This window comes from Rhinolophus ferrumequinum, chromosome 3 (assembly GCF_004115265.2).
Source record: "Rhinolophus ferrumequinum isolate MPI-CBG mRhiFer1 chromosome 3, mRhiFer1_v1.p, whole genome shotgun sequence".
NCBI classification, from domain to species: Eukaryota; Metazoa; Chordata; class Mammalia; order Chiroptera; family Rhinolophidae; genus Rhinolophus; species Rhinolophus ferrumequinum.
In genome coordinates this window covers 3,914,987-3,934,110 of record NC_046286.1, presented here as the reverse complement: position 1 = coordinate 3,934,110, position 19,124 = coordinate 3,914,987, and the positions used below count along the sequence as shown (strand labels likewise).

General features: G+C 60.3%; 1 protein-coding gene across 1 annotated transcript in view; it reads right to left on the bottom strand.

The window, feature by feature from the left end:
* Positions 1-19,124, bottom strand: part of ITPR3 (inositol 1,4,5-trisphosphate receptor type 3) — a 63,350-nt gene that overhangs the window by 4,053 nt on the left and 40,173 nt on the right. Inside the window, exons 23-54 of the mRNA XM_033103648.1 lie at positions 18,243-18,372; positions 17,726-17,783; positions 16,486-16,651; positions 15,346-15,510; positions 15,192-15,266; positions 14,636-14,761; positions 14,177-14,299; positions 13,897-14,097; positions 12,630-12,881; positions 12,234-12,359; positions 11,967-12,092; positions 10,621-10,741; positions 9,887-10,077; positions 9,128-9,276; positions 8,858-8,966; positions 8,640-8,730; positions 8,359-8,528; positions 6,967-7,141; positions 6,585-6,769; positions 6,166-6,366; positions 5,926-6,036; positions 5,351-5,446; positions 5,128-5,229; positions 4,954-5,040; positions 4,242-4,352; positions 3,955-4,147; positions 3,604-3,729; positions 3,016-3,188; positions 2,228-2,392; positions 1,361-1,553; positions 770-874; positions 553-680 (exon numbers count right to left, since the gene is read on the bottom strand). Of these exons, the coding sequence (XP_032959539.1) occupies positions 553-680; positions 770-874; positions 1,361-1,553; positions 2,228-2,392; positions 3,016-3,188; positions 3,604-3,729; positions 3,955-4,147; positions 4,242-4,352; positions 4,954-5,040; positions 5,128-5,229; positions 5,351-5,446; positions 5,926-6,036; positions 6,166-6,366; positions 6,585-6,769; positions 6,967-7,141; positions 8,359-8,528; positions 8,640-8,730; positions 8,858-8,966; positions 9,128-9,276; positions 9,887-10,077; positions 10,621-10,741; positions 11,967-12,092; positions 12,234-12,359; positions 12,630-12,881; positions 13,897-14,097; positions 14,177-14,299; positions 14,636-14,761; positions 15,192-15,266; positions 15,346-15,510; positions 16,486-16,651; positions 17,726-17,783; positions 18,243-18,372 (4,530 nt within the window). The remainder of the gene's footprint in view (positions 1-552; positions 681-769; positions 875-1,360; positions 1,554-2,227; positions 2,393-3,015; positions 3,189-3,603; positions 3,730-3,954; positions 4,148-4,241; positions 4,353-4,953; positions 5,041-5,127; positions 5,230-5,350; positions 5,447-5,925; positions 6,037-6,165; positions 6,367-6,584; positions 6,770-6,966; positions 7,142-8,358; positions 8,529-8,639; positions 8,731-8,857; positions 8,967-9,127; positions 9,277-9,886; positions 10,078-10,620; positions 10,742-11,966; positions 12,093-12,233; positions 12,360-12,629; positions 12,882-13,896; positions 14,098-14,176; positions 14,300-14,635; positions 14,762-15,191; positions 15,267-15,345; positions 15,511-16,485; positions 16,652-17,725; positions 17,784-18,242; positions 18,373-19,124) is intronic.

The following is a 19,124-nucleotide window of genomic DNA, read 5'->3' as shown; positions in this document are numbered from 1 at the left end:
ACAGGGCTCGGCGCGTGCCGGGCCCTAACTTCTGGTCAGAAGAGCCGGCGTTGAACTCCTGCCCCACCCTCAGGACTCCTGTCTGGCCAGGGAGGTGGCTTCTCGCCCCCATGGGACTGGGGACAGACTGCTGTTCTGGGAAGGCTGGGCTGCCCAAACCAAATCCTGAGGCCTCCTTATGAAGCCGGCTCAGCTCCCACCGTCTCCCCTCCTGTGGGCTGGGGCTCCACTCGCAGATGAAGCCAGTGTGGCCCAGGGAACTGCCCACCAGGGACTCACACCTTACCCAGCCCGGGCAAAGCTGTTACCGAGGCCTTTCCTTAGAGCACCCACAGTGCGCTGGTGGGGTGCCTGAGCAGCTTGGGGTGGGGATGGCTCAGTGACAACATAACTGTACACTGACCAGGTGGGAAAGCAAGGAAAGGGGGGTACAAATGGGGGGGCGGGGGGCTTCTCACACCAAAAGCTGAGGGGCCACGCTGCTGTGCCGGCCGTGACCTGGCGGGGTCAGGGCTCTGGCCGCGTGGATCTGGGAGGGGCCGGGGTGCTCACATCTTTGGACGGCTTGCGGAGAATGTCGCCCACGCCACCACCGTTGCGCAGCCCATGGTTCATGACCGTGACGATGCACATGAGGAGGGTGTCGCAGGCCCGCTCCGTGCTGTCCAGCTCCTCGTCCCCTGTCAGCGGAGTACATGCTCACACCCAGACCAGGCCACCTGCCTCCGCTCCCCCACCCCATCCAAACTCCCAAAGACACTCCCCTCACCTTCCAGAACCTCCGGCGTCAAGGCCCCCGAGACACAGTCTATCTCTTCCCTGCTGCACGTGCCCATGGATGTGGCAGCTCCTTGTGGCATCCCCAGGGGGCTGCCTGGAGGGGACATAGACAAGGTCACAGGGAGGTCCAAATACCTGGCTTTATCCTCCCCCTGGTTCTGTTCCCCACACCACATCCTCCAGGAAGCCTTTCCTGGTCCTGCCAGCTCCCCACTCTGGCTACAAGTGAAGGGTCTTCATGCCCTGTCCCAGCTGAGTTGTACACTAAGGGCAGGAAAGGGGGTTCTGCATCCCCAAATCTGCCACGTGGGCAGCCCCTGAAAATTCTGAGTCTAACATGAATAACAAGGTCTGCAAGCAAGTGTCTCCTTAGGGAGCCAGAGACCCAAGGCTCTCCCACGCCTCAGTCTGTCCCAGGGAAGAGGGAGGCAGATTGGTGTGAGCTAGCCCTCCCAGAACCCAGGATGAGAAACTGAGGCAGGGGCCTGGAGGGATGAGCACTCCCACGCCCTGGTCCTGACATCATCAGTCACCTGTGCAGGCCCTCTCACCCCACACCCCCAGAAGAGGGGCCCCAGACCTCTGGAGTGGTTGCTGGGCAGCCGGTCAACCTCGAGGATGAAGTCATCCTTGAGGAAGAGGAAGCCGACGATGGAGAAGAGGTAGACGAGGATGAGGGCCAACAGGGCAGTCAGCAGGATGGAGCGGCCATTTCGGGTCACGCTCTTGATGACGTTGAACAGTGTCTCCTCACGGTAGATAAGGTCAAAGAGCTGCAGGGCGGGGATGGGGCCTTGAGGGGCTGGGACACTGCTGGAACCAGGGCTGCCCAGCTGCCAGTGGTCCCCACAGGCTCCGCCGGAAGGAAGGGTCTGCACTGGCGCAGGCATAGCCAGGTCAGTGGACCTGGGGGGGCAGGGGTGCTTCTCGAAGGAACCTGGAGTTCTAAGCCAAGGAAACGGAGGGGTCCAGGGACAGGCGGATACCACACAAAGGGAGAGGGACAGCTAACTCTTATATTGTACTTGCTACAGGACATATTCTGTGTGACTTCTGTGCTTCAGCTCATTTCAACCACAATTATTTTAGAAGGAAGGCGCTGTCGATTATCCCTGTTTTACAGATGGGGAAACTGAGGCACAGCACAGTGAAGAAACTTGCCCGAAATCACATAGCTAGTAGTGGCCAAGCTAGGAGGTCTGGCTCCTGAGTCCAGGCTTACACCAGCACCATACAGGGCAGACGGGCCAGCTGGGGACGGGAGTGGCCGTGAGGGCCTTGCAGGCCAGGCGGGGCAGGCAGAGGACGACTCCGGAAATCCACTCCTCCCAGCCCAGCAGCAAGAGGACTGGGCAGAGACTGGCGCCGTAAAACCGCCAGCAACTCAGCAGAAGCCCCGACTGCCCCTGCACCCTGCCGCGCCAGCCCGGCGCCCACCAGGGCTCACCAGGATGCTATAGAAGAGCTCGTGGGCAAAGAGGCCCAGGACACTCGTCAGGATGTAGCCCACATGGTAAAGAAATTCCATGTCCATGACCATGGCCTTGTAGCCCCGGATGAAGGTGCCACGGTTGCCCACGAAGCTCACCACGAACACGATCTTGTTGGTCAGCTGTGGGCGAGTGCAAGGCACGGAAGTCAGGCCCCCTGCCCACCCTGAATCACCAACCCCTGCCTCCCTGCCTACCCAGCACCCTACTCAGAGGCCAGGCCTTCCATGGAGTGGACCTGAGCTGGGCCTGCTCAGCCCGGCAGACACAGCATTAACGAAAATCCTCCCAGAAGCGCATCTGGGCTCCTGGGATTAGAATAGAGTAGTTGCTTAGGTTCCCCAGGCCCAGGAAGAACAGGAGACACAAGTAAAGGAGGATGGGCTGGAGAAGACCACCCTTAGCCTTTACAGTGACTGAGTTAGGAAAAGGCGCCCCCCCCCCCCCCCCCCCCCGCTCAAGGCACTTTACTTCTGTCAGGAAACTGTCATGACACACAATCCTTGCTGCCCAGTGGGAACAGTGCACAACCAACACCGTGTGCACAGCAGCCCTGAAGATGGGCTTCCAGAGTGATCCTGGCTGCTGGATCCCAGCGCCAGCCGCCCCAGGCTGTCCAGGGGGACGGACGAGGCCCAGAGGGGACCCCATGGCCGGTCCCCCCAAGCCCGGGACAAGGAGATGGGGCAGAGCAGTGGCTGCCTGGCCACCATGGGAGAGGTTTGGGGGGCTCCCTGGCACTCACGTTGAGAGCACCCAGGATGTTGAGCGTGGGCCCAATGCCCAGGTAGTAGATGGAGCGCAGGATGAGCGCGACAATGAGGGGACGGACGCTGTAGCGCTTGGTGAACAGGGCCGCGACGGAGAAGCAGATGAGGATCCAGAAAAGCAGCGAGATGAGTGGGGAGTCCAGCACTCCTGGGGCCAGGCAGCGGGGCTCAGCACAGCTTGCTCAAGCCCACCACACCCCAGCAGATCCCAAGAAGCCACGCCTTCCTGCAGCCTTCCCTGTCAAGGTCCTGGTCACCTGGGTTAGGGCCCCCGCCACCCCTGCACCTCTAGGCCTAAGGCAGGAGGTGCTGTCCAACTGCTGCCACCCGTCTGGTCTCTGGCTCGTGTGTCTGCACATGCAAGCCCTGTCTCCAGAGGGAAGGACCCCGTCTGTCCCATTGGACCACACCTGTGTCTCCATGGTGGGATGTGGAGCCCACAGGGCAATGTAGGGGTGGCTGCTCCCCACTCTGCCTCTGGCCCCCTCAGAGACTGGCTGGCCCCACGGCTCTGCCCGAACCCAAGGAAGGGGACTGTGGGCTGTGAGTCCCTGTGTCCTGACCTGTGGACGCGCCCTCCACATAGGGGTAGAAGAAGGCAATGATGATGTTGATAAACACGGCCAGGTTGAAGGAGATGCTGCCCCACAGGGTCATGCGGCGGGAGAACCAGTAGATCAGCGGCATGCCTGCGAGAGGAGAGGGTGGCGGGCTCGTGGAAGGGCGGCCCTGACTAACACCATCTGCCCACCCCACTGGGCCCACTGCCCCCACAAGCTCCAGGCCCCACTTCAGGATTGGAGCCCTCCTAGGGACGGGGGTGAGGCACCCACCAGCAGGCGGGGGAGGCCTCAGGGGCATCAGGGACCTGCTCCAGGCCCAGCCCTGCCCTCCCCGCCTGCCGGGGTCCTCACTGCGGAGCTTGCGCTGCCACTCCATCTCGTTGTGCAGGAAGGAGGACTGGTCGAAGAAGTCGCTCACTTTGCTGCCCTGCTCGTCCTGCTCTGTGGTGGTGAAGAGCCGGTGCTTGGTCTCCTCCGTCAGGAACTGGCAGATGCCAGGCACCGGGAAGACGATCTGCTCCATGCTGCGGTCCTGCCGGACGATCTGGGCACATACAGGCATGTGGTCACACGGGCCGAGGCCACGAGGCCGATTTCCCGGCCCTCACTCCCTGTGCCCCTACTGCCTCAGGCCCCACCTCAATCTGGGACGTGTGGTTCTCATAGTAGGCCAGAGGGTCCTCCTCCTCCTCCTGCGCAGGCGCCGAGGACTTGAGCATCTGTGACAGCTGCTTGTTGTTGAGGCTGAGCTGGTGTTGGGGAGGGGGCTGAGGTCAGGCCTGGCAGCCCCCCACCACGAGGACTGAGCCCAGCTCTGAACTACAGCCTAGTGTGTGACCTGCAAGTCAGACCAGATCCAGTCCAACTAGGACCCGGCCCCAAAGAGGTCGGAGGGAGTGGGAGAGCCTCATCCACAGAATCCTATAGGACAGTCAGCGCCCTTGGCAGCCCTGTGCAGGTGCGCCCTAAGTCCTGCTCCAGGCTTCCAGACCCACGCAGACCCACCCCAGCACTGCTCCCACTTCTAAGGCCCGGTTTCACCCCTGGCCACAGGCCGACCTGAGCCCCGCCCCGCAATTCTAGCTCGGCTCCAATCCTTGCTCTTCAAATCCAGACCACGCCCCCGAGCCGCAGCTCCGCCCCGAGTTCCTGGCCCCGACCCATCTCAACCCCCTTCGCCCCCACCCGCATCCTCAGGTCTCAGCTCTGCCCTCATCCCTGACCTCGGGTCATAGCCCCGCCCTCAATTCCCAGCCTCACCCCCAGATAACTGCCCACCCACTCTCCCGCCCAGCCACGCCCCTAGGCCCAAGCCCCGCCCTCAGGCCCAGCCCTGTCCTGGGCCCCCACCATGGAAGAGATGCCCTCAGCCTCCTCTTCTTGGATGCGCTTCACAGGCTTCAGCAGGTGCTGCAGCTGTTTGTTGTGCCTGGAGAGCTGAGCGAGAGGACAGTGTCAGTAACCGCAGCGTGACTGCTGGGGGACGTGATCGCCAGGGGCAGGGCCACGGGGAGGGGCTGGTACCTGCAGCGCCAGGATGTAGATGTTATGGCCCACTTCACGTGGGCTCACCTCTGAGTTCTCACGCTCCTCCTCCTGCAGGTAGGCCTTCTTGATGACGTCCACCTAGTGGGGCAGTGCCTGGTCGAATGCCCTCCTCTTGGGGCATAGAGCGGGCTAGGAGCTAATCCCCACGCCCACACACCCCAATAGTGACCTGCCCACCTGCCCTCCGGCCCAGACTCACAAGCTCCTGGGGCCGCAGGCTAATGAGGATGCGCTCAGCGTTCTCACTGTCGTGCCGGCTCTCCATCAGGGCCAGGAGCAGCTTGGAGGCATTGTCCTGGGGTGGGGGGAACACAGGCCAGTCTGAGGACCCCAGCACCCCCCCACAACCTCCTCTGCTCAGTACTCCATAACGGCTTCTCCTGGCCTCCCCACTCCCCACCAACCCCCAGGGCTTGCTGAGCAGTGTCCTGCATATCCAGGCCTCCAACAAGGCCACCATCACCCCACCCTGTGGCAGGCGCGCACCCCCCACCCCCAACCAGAGAACAGACACACACACAGGAGCCCCTCCGATAAACTGAGACTATGTTTGCTTCTAGCGTAAGTGTACATCCAGCATGTTTGCTCACACGTTCACTCAGGTATACATAAAAACATACATATTACACATCTGCAGGCATTACACACCTGCATGCAACCTGCACATATCACATGCTTGCACACATACCAATATGCACTCGACACATGTCACATATGTGCACACACACCACATGCACACCCATGCACACTCACAGGGGCGGCCGCGGGCCCCACCTTGAGTTGCAGCACCAGATCCATACGGTACTTGCACAGGGGACTGATGTCGTTGAGAATCAGTGCAGTGATGATGTCTATGCCATTGGACTCGTGCGTCACGATGCAGGTCTGCAGGAGCAGTGGGGGGACACAGGGCCCAGGCCCCTCAGGCCTGTGGCAGCCAGAGGCCTCAGTGTCTCCCCGGCCCAGCCTGCTCCATCCTCCCACCCGGCTGCCACTCGCACCCCGACAGCTCACCTGGTTCTCATGGCAGGGGCCCTGGCAGTACTCGGTGAGGGTCTCCAGGGTCTGGATGACGAGGCCCACGTTGTCCTCGTTGATGTAGAGCCCCAGCAGCCCCAGGCCCCCCGTGGTACTGCCACACATGATGTCCAGGAACTGCAGCGTCTCGCACACCAGGTTGTAGTTGGTCTTGTTGTTCTGACAGCGCAGGAAGTTCTGCAGAGCACAGATGGGGGGGGAGGGGGGCATGGCACGGCTCCAGCAGGCAGGGAAAGGCCCGCGGGGTCCGCGATCCTGCGTGCTGCAGGGGTGAGGACATCACCAGCCACAGAGCAGTGGTGCCCAGGCCAGAGGACGGCACAGAGCATCGGTGCACAGCCGAGGACAGGCGTTGGAGGGCAGGGGAAGGGGCGGGCGTGTGGCGAAGCGCTCACCTGCAGGTCCCGGTTGTGGTTCTCACACAGCAGCTGCAGAAAGCGCAGGATGGGCTGCATGATGAGCACGGACACGCCCATCTCATTGCTCTGCACACGCTCGCCCACCTCGTGTCCCCGGCGCAGGCTGGGGCCCGGCCAATAGCGGGATGAGGAGCTAGGCATTGAGAAGGAGGCCACTCGGCCTGCAGGGCAAGGCCTGGTGAGGCTGGGGCTGCTGGAGCAGCCAGGCCCTCACCGTCACCCTCACCATGTTCCCACCCTGAGCCCCCTCTTCTACGTCCTAAGCCCTTATCCCTGCCCTGTGATGCCCTCACCCTGTACCCTCTGACCGCACCCAGCACCCCCACCCTGTACCCCTGTTCCTGGCCCTGACCCTGACCTTTGGTGGTGGGGTCTGCCGGCTCCCGGTCCTCATGGGGCTGGCTGCCCAGGTCGCTCATGTTGACAGCCACTGTGGACTTGGTCTCCTGCTGGGCCCGCTTCATGCGGTCATGCAGCACCTTGAAGAAGCGTTCTGACTTCTTGTCGCTCGTCATCAGGTTGTAGAAGGATTTCTGGGGGAGGATAGTAATATGGGGGGGGGCAGCCTCAGCTGGGCTGAGCTCTAAGCAGCCCTGGGTGAGACCTGAGACCTCCATCCTACGCTGTGGGACAAGGAGAGGGCAGAGATGGGTCCCCAGACACGCTCAAACCAGACCGAGGTGGGGAAGCCAGCGACACGCCTGCACCCTGGACTGAGGCTGGGGTGGGGGCAGTGGAGGGCCAGGGCCTGTAACTGCTGTACTGTGATCTGAAGGCTGGCACGAGCCGCCTGACCGCCTTCTGCGCTTGCCCTTGGCCTTCATCGGTTCCCACAAGCAGCCAAGGGGTCCCTCTGACATCTAAGTCGTGTCCCTCCTCTGCTTGAAACCCTGCAGTGGCCCCATCGCACCCAGAGGAAAAGCCATGCCTCACAGTGCCCATAAGGCCATGTGACGGCCTGCCACCTCTCTGACCCGGGGGCACCACTCACATGTCCTCCATCCCCTTCCAGCCACATCCACCACTTCGTAGTCAGGGCCTTCGTGGCAGCTGCCTGGTCTGCCCAGTTCGCCCTGCCCACTGCCCACTGCCCACATGTCCACCCCGAGGGCCTTCCCCAAACACTCCATCTAAGACGTCCCTCACTCACGCAGTATTTCCTGAGCCCCTGCCTGAATGACCACCAACTAACATGCTGTCCATGTTACACAGGGATTACGCTATTGACTGTTGTCCCCACGAGGATGTAAGTGCCCAGAGAACCTGGATTTTGTCTCTTCTTTTCACTGCTGAATACTTAGTACCTATAACACTGCCAGGCACACAGAAGGCATTCGATGCAGACTTACTGAAAGGAAGGAAAGAAAGAAGGAGATAAAGCAAGCAGAGCGGGCCTTTTGGAGGAGGTAGGCCTCTAATTGGGCAACAAAGACTAAGAGGACGTGGAAGAGGAGGGAAGGAGGTGTGAGCAGAGGCTGAGCGGCAAGACTGGTGGACATAACGGAGAACAGCAAGGTGGGAGACAGGCTCAGGCCTGGCTGCAGCAGAGGGGGAGTGCGTGGATAGAAAAGTGGCCACATGACTTAAGGGGCAGATGTGGGAGGTGGAGCCGCCCACAGGTAGGCAGACTCGCAATGGCCGCCAGCACCCCGCCCAGCAGCCAGGCCCCCACGGCCTCAGAAACTTGGCACCGTGCCCCTCCTGAGCTGGAGGCACCCGCCCAAAGGAGGCAAGCCCCAGCACCCCACACCTGGATCTCGGTGTTGCCGCCGTCCAGCAGGCGGATGGCCAGGCCGATGCTCTCCTGGAAGATCTTCTCGTTCTTGGTGCTGGTGATGAGGTCACACACCAGCTTGGTGGCCCCCTCCTTGTCCAGTCGGCACTGGGTGGCTGCAATTGCTGACCAGTCTTGGTCCAGGCCTGGAGTAGGGGGAGTCTCCTGAGGGGGCGCTACGGGGCGGGGGAGCGGAGGGAGGGCCCAGGCCCTGGGCCAATGGGCCGCCCAGAGGCACGGCGGGGGGCAGTACTGACCAGCGCCCACAGGGTCCGGAAGGTCCGCCCGCGAGCTGCACTTCCGGCTCTGCAGGTAGTTTTGCAGCAGCATTTTGCGCAGCTGGCTGCCCTGGGGGGGGGGAGCGAGGCCCACACTGGTACGTTTCACCATGTGACCACTGGCCGGCCAGCCCTGGCCCTGAGCCCCTGGAGCCCCCGGCCAGCCCCGCTGGCATCCAGCCTGCCTGGGCACTCACCCGGTCCCCATACTTGGCCTTCTTGAGCAGCATCTGCTGCAGGGTCCGCAGCACCTTGACGCATAGCTTCTCCTCCGACTCCATGAGGTCCTTGGTGTGCTGGATCAGCCTGGCCGGGCAGGAAAGGGGCCCGTCAGGACAGCCCCCACTGGCTCCCTGCGGCCGCTGCCCCCGCCCTCTGACCTGTGGGCCGGCTAGTCCCTGCAGGGCCATTCCCCGTCTCAGGCTGCTGCACCCCTGCTCCCTCCACACCCTGACCCATCCACTCACTTGGACAGGAAGCCCCCACTCTCGCAGCGCTGGTAGGCCTCACTGGCCTCCAGGAAGAGCAGCTCAGGCCAGTGCAGGACGTCCACCAGCACGGACAGCTCGGCCTGCACCAGGGGCCTCAGGCGCTCCTCCAGGGCCGTGATGATGTCCTGGGGTGGGCAGGGCAGGGTCACCGCCGGGCGAGGTGCAGGCCACTCAGGCCCGAAAGATGACCAAGGCTTGCCTGCCATTCCCCCAACACCAAACAGCCCCACAGATTGCCCCACACGTGTCTGAGGGACCCTGGGCCCACAGAACTGCCCTGAACAAAGCAGACGTCTGTCTGTTCAGAGCCCCTGGCTGAGAGTGCACGCCCTAGCTTTTCTCCTAGCCCCTCCTCTAGCTCTGTGACCTTGGGCAAACTCCTTGCCCTCTCTGGGCCTGTCTCCTGCCATATGGGGATAATAAGCCACCAGACTTCCTTTACAGGCCAACAAGACAGTGGACAGAAGTGTGTTGCATAAACAGAAGGATGCTGTCAGGATTGAGGGGTGTCCTGACCCCCTTTATGAGTACCAACCCCACTTGTGGACCCCTGGGTTCTCCTGGGTCCCCTGGAATGATGCCCCTTAGTCCCCTGCCCAGGGCCTACACTTAGCAGCCCCCGAGGAGGGGAAGAGCTGACCAGCCCCTTCCCAGGAATGTGGGCAGCACAGGAACAGTGGCTCCTCAAGTACACACCCTTCAAAGTCGCTCCCGTGGAGGACACCCCACACCCACCTGCAGCTTCTCGATGATGTTCTTGTAGTCCCACTGGTTGGCGGTGGGGGTGACGCGGGGGAAGGTGCGTGTGGCCGCCTTGTAGTTGGAAGCATTCCGCTGCGCAGCCGCCACACAGCTGACACCACTGCTAAGCAGCAGGCTGATGTGGGCGTCCAGGTCCATGGGCAGTGAGATGGCTCGGCCTTTGGCTGGATGGGGACGGGGTGCGGTACTGGAGGGATGGTAGGGGTCCGGAGGCTACACCGGCCAGGGGACCACGCCCAGGGCGGCTGTACTGGTGGGCAAGGTGAACTAGGCCGAGGGTCCGGGGCCCCACTTGGACTGAGGTGCCCTCTTCCCTTTTAGGTAAAAAGAGCAAGTTCCTGCCTGTTTGATGCCACCCTGGCCCCACCCTGACTCCTCTCCTCTCCCACATCTTCTCTCTCCCCTTCCCGATCTCTCTCTGACAAACTGCAGGCCCCCCTCCTGCCTGAGACCATGTGCAAGCACAAAAAACTCTGGTGGGGGAATGTCATCCAACATTCTCCTTCGGAAAACTGACTCAGGGGAGAAAACAGCTTCTCTCGATCACCGAGATGCTAGTTAGACACCAAGAAGCACTTACTGAGAACCACCTGGGAGCAGATGATGGGTGAGCTTAGGGATAACGTGCTTATTGTGTGGGCATGCGTCCCTGTGGCGAAGGGAAGGGAGGGGTGGATGGAGCTAGCCAGTGGCCCTGGCACACTCACCCACCATGGCGAGGGTCCGGATGCAGGCCTCCACGGAGCCCTTGTGCTGCTGCTGCAGCCACGGACACTCGAGCAGTCGTGTGGTGGACTGCAGCAGCTGCACCACGATCGTCTGGTGTGTCTGCAAGAAGCAACACACCTGCTGCTGCAGCCTGGCCCACCCTCCACCACAGGCAGCCCCAGGCCCAGGGAACAGGGCCCACTGAGAATACGCATGGGTGGAGGGACAGAGCCTCCACTGCAACCACGTGCCTCTGTGCCAGGTGGAAAAAGACACCCCCTTTCCTCAGCAATGCACCACCTGCCCAACGGTACACGGCAGCTCTATGTGAACTCCCCAAGATCCAGGCCTGAGGCTTACAGCCCTACTGCTGACCCTTTTCTTCCTTTAAAAATATTTTTAAATAAATTAATGTTGTGAAAAGTTGATATACTTACTTACATGGTTCAAAAACCGAAAGGTAATTAAAAGGTGTACTTTGAGAAGTCTTACCTCATCATCCCCACTGTCCCACATTCTGCCCTGTGGCAGATGAGAGGCGGGGAAAGCTGACACAAATTACCAGAGTCCCACAGTCCCACAGAGGTCCGAGGGCCCAAACACACGTGGCAAAATACACCCACCCTTGCCGGGAGAGTCGGACTCAACATTTTTGACAACTCTCAGCATACTATCCCCACTCCACTCCCAGGCTCTCCACCTGTAGGGAGTCCCTTTCCTTGGTTTCCTGTGTATCCTTCCAGGGTTACTTTATGATTCAGGTGGTGTAGCAGGCTCCTTCCTCAAGGGAACCTGGCTCTTTTCCACCAAGGGGCTCTGGGGCTGTGACGTCTGGGAATCGACTGAGGGGTTATGAGTCTTTCAGGGAGGCAAGTCAAACCTCTGCTCACAGCCCGGAGCTTTTCTGCTTCTGAGACGGAAGGCTGTCTTTAGAAGGCTGTCCACCTGTCTCAGTTCTAGGGACACCGTGATCAACGCCCGCCCAAGTCCTCCGTGCACCAGACTCCCCTGACGACTGCTTTGGCTCTGCTGGCCACTGCGGCACGCATGCCCGCTTTGTCTTTGGTGAGTAAGTGCTGCCAGGCGTGCCCTGCCACCCCAGGGAATTTAGGACTTCCTATTCTATGGTGGAGTTCCCACTGCAACTGCTCATCACAGAACCTGGGATAATAAGTGTCTGTCCTTTTAAACTGCTAAACTTTGGGGTAATTTGTGACACAGGATGGACACCTAATACTCTCGTGTATCCTCCCATTGTATCTTTCTGCACGACAAGCAAATAGGAATATATATTCCGCCTTTCCCCCTTCCCTACACAAAAGCGGCCTGGGCAGGAGCAGCTCACCTGGAGAGAGGTGCTGTTCTCCGAGAACGGGGAGCTGAAGAAGGCGTTGATGGTATCCAGCACGACGGTCAGCACGTACTTCTCCAGGGTGGGGTCCGCCAGGCGCTTCTCCCGCTTACTGCAGACCTGGGGTAGGAGACGGCGATGCCCGGGGCATCCAGCACACGGACCCTCCACTCCCACCCCCACCCCGGAAGGCTGCCCGGGCCCCGCCCCCACAGTCCGCCCGCAGGCCCCGCCCCAGGCCCCGCCCCCACACGGACGCACCCGAGCCATGTCCAGGGTGAAGCTCTCAAACAGTGTCCAGATGTGGTTACTGGTGTAGATTTCCTTCATCTCCACCTCCGTGTCCACGTAGCAGTGGTTCACGAAGTTCACGTACGCCATTTTCACCTGGGCCGTCGGGGCGGGGTCAGGGGCACACGCAGGCCCGCCCACCCGGGCTCTCCTCCGGCTTCACCCGTTCCCTCGTTCTCTGCCCGATCCCCACCACCCTCCCCGAGCTCCCCATTGCTGGCCCCTTCCCCACTTTCCTTTCCCTCCCTCTCCCTGCCCCTCCACGCAGGCCTGAGACTGCTCTGCTCCGGCTGGCTCTAGCACCCCTCACCCCCGACCCCAGCCACCTCTCCCAGTCCTGTGTCCCCTGTGGGTACACAGGCCCACCTCAGTGATGCAGTCCTCATGTGTCACCACGGACACGACGTCCTCCAGGGGCAGCAGGGAGGTGCACTTGATCTCCGTGTAGACGTTCTTGCCCTCCGCGCAGGCGGCCAGCAGGTCCACCAGAGAGATGTGGTACATGAGCGGGCTGTGGTCCTCCACGCCATCCCGGGCGGCCTTCATCATGTCCAGCAGGTGGGCCAGCGAGGCCTTGTCGTTGTAGAACACCACCACGTCGTCGCCTGCGTTGGTCAGCTGCCGGCAGGAGGGGGCACGTGTCAGCCCCTCAGTGCAGCAGGGCATGGGCACCCCCTTCTCCTGAACTTACCAGGGAGATTGAGACTCTGACCCCTGTCCTCACCCGACACTCAGGAAACCTCCCCTGACTGAGTTTTTGGGGTTCCCTGGCCCTTGGGGCCTTCTGCCAACAGAGATACTGCACCCTGGACCCAGAAAGTCCACCCTGTTCCCCAAGGAAAAAAGTTCCACTTGGGCTTGTCTCAGAGGCGCCTCCTCCAGGAAGCCCTTTGTAATCCTGCCCTGCCCAGTTCATCTCCTCCCTCCTCTGTGCTCCCACAGCATTTAATTTAAACCCTCGAAGAGCACACACGGCATCTCCCTCCGTCAGCGATTATGTAATACACAGTAACATAATAATAGCAATGCATAATTAACCTTGTATAGTACGCGGTGCCTCATCTCACTTTAGTGTTTGCCCCTTTCTCCCCCTGCCCACCCCACACTATAAATGCTCCAGGGCAGAGACCACGTCTGTTCTGGAGTTCGACTCAGCCATCACCTTCATGCCTTCAGTTATCAGGTGTTTACTGAGTACCTACTATGTGCCAGGTGCTGGGGCGCTAGCAATGAGCACAAAGGACATGGTCCACGTGCCCCCATCCCTCCAAGCTTATACTCGACTGACTTGCCCAGGTATACGTGGTCCTTGGCACACAGCAGGTGCTTTATGATTTTTAAATGATAATAGATGATAAAGGAAGGAATGCATGTTTGAGATCTTGCAGGCCTGTTCGCTGAGTTCTAGTGAGTACCTAACTTTACTGGGCCCCACTGACGTTCTGTCAGGCTGCAGCCTGAGCTCCACGAGACCTGCCTCTTGACCTTCTCCCCCTGCGGCCCCTCCACACCCAGCATCCCGGTGATCCTTTCGTGACGCACTGTCTGGCTTCTCTAACGCTGGGTCTGGGCCCCCGGGTTCCTGCTCTGTGGCCACCACCCAAGTCCCATGGGCCCCTCGGCCCGCCCTCACCTCAGTCATGATCATGTCCTGGCACTTCTTGACGTACTTGCCCTCGGCCTTGATGACCGTGTGCAGGAAGTCCAGGTACTGCACGTGGCGCCCGTGCGTGGCCAGCAGGTGCACGAAGTGCTGCAGCACCGGCTCGCTGACCTCGGAGCACAGCTGGTAGTTGTTCAGGAAGATGTGCTGCATGGTCTCCGCCTCCAGGAGCTGGGTGGCAGGGCAGCCGTCAGATAGGGGTCTGGGCCCCGCCCCGCCCACCCCGGTGCCCCCACCCCTGCACCCTCACCCCCGGCGTGAGGAAGAGGTGCAGGTGCTTGTGCAGCAGGGCCTGGTTGCCGGGGTTCCCTGCGCAGAACTTCTGCAGGAACTGGTGTGTGTAGCGCAGAATCTCCATCATCTTGGCATCGCCCTGGGCACAGAGAGGGGAGAGGGTGCTGGGCCCACTACAGGGAAGGCGAGGCCGGGTGGGGGCCTGACTCAGACAGGTGTGAGGGGGGGTCAGGGCCTGGGTTCAAGGTGAAACCTGGACCCCCAGCTCAGGGTATGGAAATGAGTGACGGGCTGAGGGTCAGAGGTTGAGATGAGGCTAAGTCTGGAGTCGGGCCAGGGCGGGCCTGGGGACAGACAGGACAGGGTGAAAGGTCAGGGTGAGTCTGGGTCAGGTCAGCATTAGGGATGTGGTTTGGGTCAGGTCAGGGTTCCGGGTGAAGCCGCCCTGAGTCAGAGGTCAGAAGTCAGAGGTCACCTTGTCGTAGGGGATCTGCAGCAGGTCCAGCATGACCTTGTGGGCATCCATGTTCTTGAGCAGCCGCTGCTGCTTCTTCCTCATCTGCTCCCCGACCCCGCACATCTTGTTCAGCCGCTCCAGGATCTGAAGGGGAGAGGAGTGAGCCAGAGCCCCTCCCTCCTCCTCAGGCTTCCCCTCCCCCGGCCCACCCCCAGGCAGCTCAGAGTGCCCTGCCCACCGCAGCCGTCTGGGTCCCAGAGCACACGGCTGACAGGCAGGGGGAAGAAGGCCATGGCCACTGCCTCAGGTCATCAAACGGCAGGGGAGCACTGAAAACCCAACTCCACCCATAAAAGTAAAGAGAACAATAGGACTGTGAAATGGAATTTCATTAAATTCCTTCGGCTTTAAAATAATTCCATCTGGACCATGGCAGGGTTGTTTTTAACGTGCAGGGAAAGCTGGAAGATGTCTATTTTGAGGGCCAGTGGCCAGCAGAGCTGGGAGGACAGAGGCCTGGCCCCGAAGCCTCCAGGGCAGGCAGACCCTATCCCTGGGGACCCCGGCCACTCACGCCCTTGACGATCTGGTAGTTCTCACTGCTCTTCTCCCCAGGCGGGGGCAGAAAGCCTTCCTCATCCGTGGGCCGCTGGGGGCACAGGAATTGGGGTCAGCTAGGCCCAGCCCGTCCAGGGAGCCCGGCCCCAGCTCCCCGCAACCCCACGCACCTCCTTCTTGTCTTTGGCCGCACCCGCCTCCACCTCCTCGCCCTTGACACTGCCCTTCTTGTCCACCCACAGCTCCGACTTCTCGACCATGGTCCGCAGGCGGTCCAGCTCCGACTTGATCACCTTGTAGTTCTCCACGTCCTGGGCTGAGATCAGCAGCTGCACCTGAAGGTCAGGGATGGGCTTGCCTGGTGACACAGGAACCCCAGGTCCAGAGATTCCCGGTGCCTGCCCTGCTCCAGGCTCCGGCTCCTGGCATCCCTGTTCCACCACTGTTCCTCTCCACCAAGCCAAAGCCAATGTTTATGGCCCTGCCTTAAGTCCACTGCCTCCAGGAAGCCTTCCCTGATGGCCTCAGGCGTGCCTGCACTCCCTGTTGTGAGGTGTCTCATCACCTGGCCTCAGTCACGCACTGCCTCATGTCACTTGCTACTATGGCCTGTCATTTGTTCACTCGGACCCTAACTAGGGCAGGGCAGAGCATTCTGTCATCACTGAATGCTGGCTTGAAAGAGGGACCTGAACCCTGACTCCCACCTTACCCACTCCGGGCCAGTGGGTAAGGGAGGACCTCAATCCCTGGACCTCGATCTGCCCCCTCTGTAAAATAGGAATGAGAGCAGTAACCACACTGTCAGGGCTGCTGCGAGAATTCCATGAATGCCAGTCCAATGCTCGGTGCCGGGTACACAGCAAGCACTGGTTAAATGCTAGTCCCACTTCCCAGAGAGCCATCGAGACCACATGACATCACAATAACAAAACCAGTCACCTCAGTGAGGGTTAACTGCGTGCCAGGCGTGATTTGAAGCACTTAGCAAAGGTGCACGTGACAGAGCTTGCAAACTGTAAAGTGCTGTCCACATCATAAGAAACGATAGGCCTTGAGCCAGGCTGAGAGGAGATAGTGGCCAAGACTTGGCGCTCACCTTTAAGGAGCTCAGCAAGACCGAGAACCCCAGTGTGCGTCTCCAGCTCCCCTCTGAGCTGTGAGCACCTCCTCCATCACTGCTAACCCCCAGTGCCCAGCGTAGGCCAGTGTGTGGCCAGGGCAGCCTGCCTGCTCGGTGCCGGGGCCTGGTGGTCCTCGGGCCTCCCTCCCCTTCCCTGAGGGCCAGGGAGCTGAGGCGGGGGCAGCACCTGCTTGAAGGTGTGCATGGCCTCTTGGCGCTGGCTGAAGTGCTTGAAGAGCAGCTGCAGGGCCCCCGAGACGAGCGGCGCGTAGTCGTGCATGGTGAGGTGGATGAGCACACGCAGGAACATGCGGCCGCCCTCGTCGTCCACCTCCAGCATGCTGCTGGTCTTCCTGCAGCAGCGGGTGTGGGCACGGTGGGCAGTGCTGTCCCAGGGGACACGCACGCTCCCTGCCACCCATTCAGCGCCCAGTGCCCTACGTGCTAAAAATACTGACGTTTTTCTCACCAGTTTATAAACAGCCTTTGCCCTGAGCTCCCCAAGTGACCCCCATGCCCCCTGAAGTCCCACAGGGCACCTCTTGATTAAGCAACTGAAGCAAAGATTCAAGGGGATTCATGGACAGAAATTGGGGTCCATGAACAGAGATGGGGAAAAACTACATCTTTATTTTTACCAACCGCTAACCAAAAGGTAGCACTTCCTTTAATGAGAAAAAATTAGTGGTACCTGTGATTTTGTCACCAATAAAAATCACAGACGTTTTCACATCACCTTAGACTTGTTACAGAAATTGTGAAATATCGTTTACATCCATCACCACTTCGGAGTAATGGTACTAATTACACCTCGGCACAGCTTGTTATTTAATGTGTTAATAAACAGGCACATATATATCTGTCACTTCACATTTGTTTCCTTCAATAGTTTGATAACTGTATCTCAGTGCCACTGGTTTCCTTTGTAATTTTATGCACTTTATGTTACCAATTTAAAAATGCCATCTGAGAAGGGGTCCAAAGGCTTCACTAGACGCCAAGGGCGCAGCGTAGAAATGGGTGAGCCCCCAACTCCTGGGCGGCCTCTCCCCACTCCAGCCCTCTGGGGAACAGACCGCACATCCCTGGGGCCTGGGGTGGGGGAGACGTCCTCCCAGCTACCTGGCCAAGTCCTGATGCACAGAGGTACAACTGCCCTGCCTGGAGGCAGGGGAGGGACCATGGTGACAGTGGGCCCCAAGTGGCCCTAGTATCGCTGGTGTTGGGCAGATAGCCAGGGGTCCCCTTGCCCCTGTCCTGGTAAGGGGCTGCAGGGGGTATAACAGAGAGGGAGAGGCCAGCCCCAGCCTTGGGAAATGCAGACCATTCCGAGGGGGTCTCAAGCCTATGTTGGCATCACCCAGGCAACCCCACACACCACCCCAGGCGTGATTTGAAGATCCCCCACACCTCAACCCTGGCCTTACCCTATTCCAAACATGGCCTCCGCCTGCTCCCCGATGCGATCCAGGTTCATGTTGGCAGCTGTGGGGAGCAAGAGGGGCAGATGGGGGCAGGTGGGGTCCATGTGCAGGAAAGATGGTGAGCACAGGGGTGAGGGAGCAGGGAGACACTCAAACCACCCCTTTCCCCACCTGGTTGGGTGGCAGCCCTCTGCCTGCCCCTTCCTGGGGTTGAAGTGGAACCCACCAGGGCAGGGGCCAGAGCAGAGTTCTGGCCTGAGGGTCCTGATGTGGCTCAGCCTCTGACTGACCGTGGCCTTGGGCAAGTCCCTGCCCCTCTATGGAGGGAATGATCCCTGCCCTTCCCCCTCACTGCAGCAATTAAATGAGACAATGGGGAAGAAAGGCCATTGGAGGTTGGGAAACAGGGGCAGGGCTGGGGAACTGGCCCCCAGTGTCCCCCAAGCTCCACGCACTGCTGAGTACCCCTGGGCAAGTCAGCCTCAGCCTGGGGTGGGGTAAAGGCAGGAGTGGGGCTCACTGGTGGAGTCGAAGGCAGGGGCGGTGCCGTCGGCCCCACTGTCCTGCATGGGAAACACCTCCACAAACTCCTTCTTGAAGACAGACAGCAGGTAGGAGATGCGGTAATCCAGGCGGACATTGAGAATAAACTGGAGAAGGAAGGAGAGGACGGTCTGAGGACAGGAGGCCAATCCCACTCCCGGAGGGGTGACAGGTACCCCAAATGAGCTCCAGCATGCCGGGGTCTCAGCACAGCTCTTGAGGGATGCTCCAGGACGTCACAACAAAACAGTCAAGACCCTGTTCCCCAGGGAGCTCCAGAGCACCCTCTCCCCAGCTCCTGTACCTCCTCTAGAATGAGGCGAGACACCCCCACCCCAGACCACTCAGCCTCTCTTTCCCAGGCTGGACGCTGACAGGAAAGGGAAGGAAGATCCCCAGGTCCAAAGGCCAATTCTTGTCCTCCCATCCCGCTCTGCCAAACAGACCCTGGGGCTCCCGGGGCGGTTGGGGGGAAACCAAGGACTGTGAAGAGGCAGTAGAGGCCACTTTTGGGCAGGGTTGAGGACACAGGGTTTGCACACACCCTTGACTGGCCTCCATCCTCATGGGGCACAGAGCTTCTGGCCTCAGCCCAGAACTCAGATCTGGAAGCCCCAGGCCCGGGAATGACCCAGAAGCCCCCTCCTCTGACTCCTGACCAGGCCCTGCCCATACTGAGTCCCAGGGGAGGTCACTGCATTACTCCACCTGTCCTCTGGGGGCAGCAAAGCAAAAGCAAGGTCCTTATCCCTTCTCAGGACCTTAACAACCCCTTCCCCAAGTATTGCGGGGAGTCTCAGATGAAACCCAGAAGACGGAAGGTTGTGTTTGCCCTGCCAGGAAACTGGCTCTCAAATCT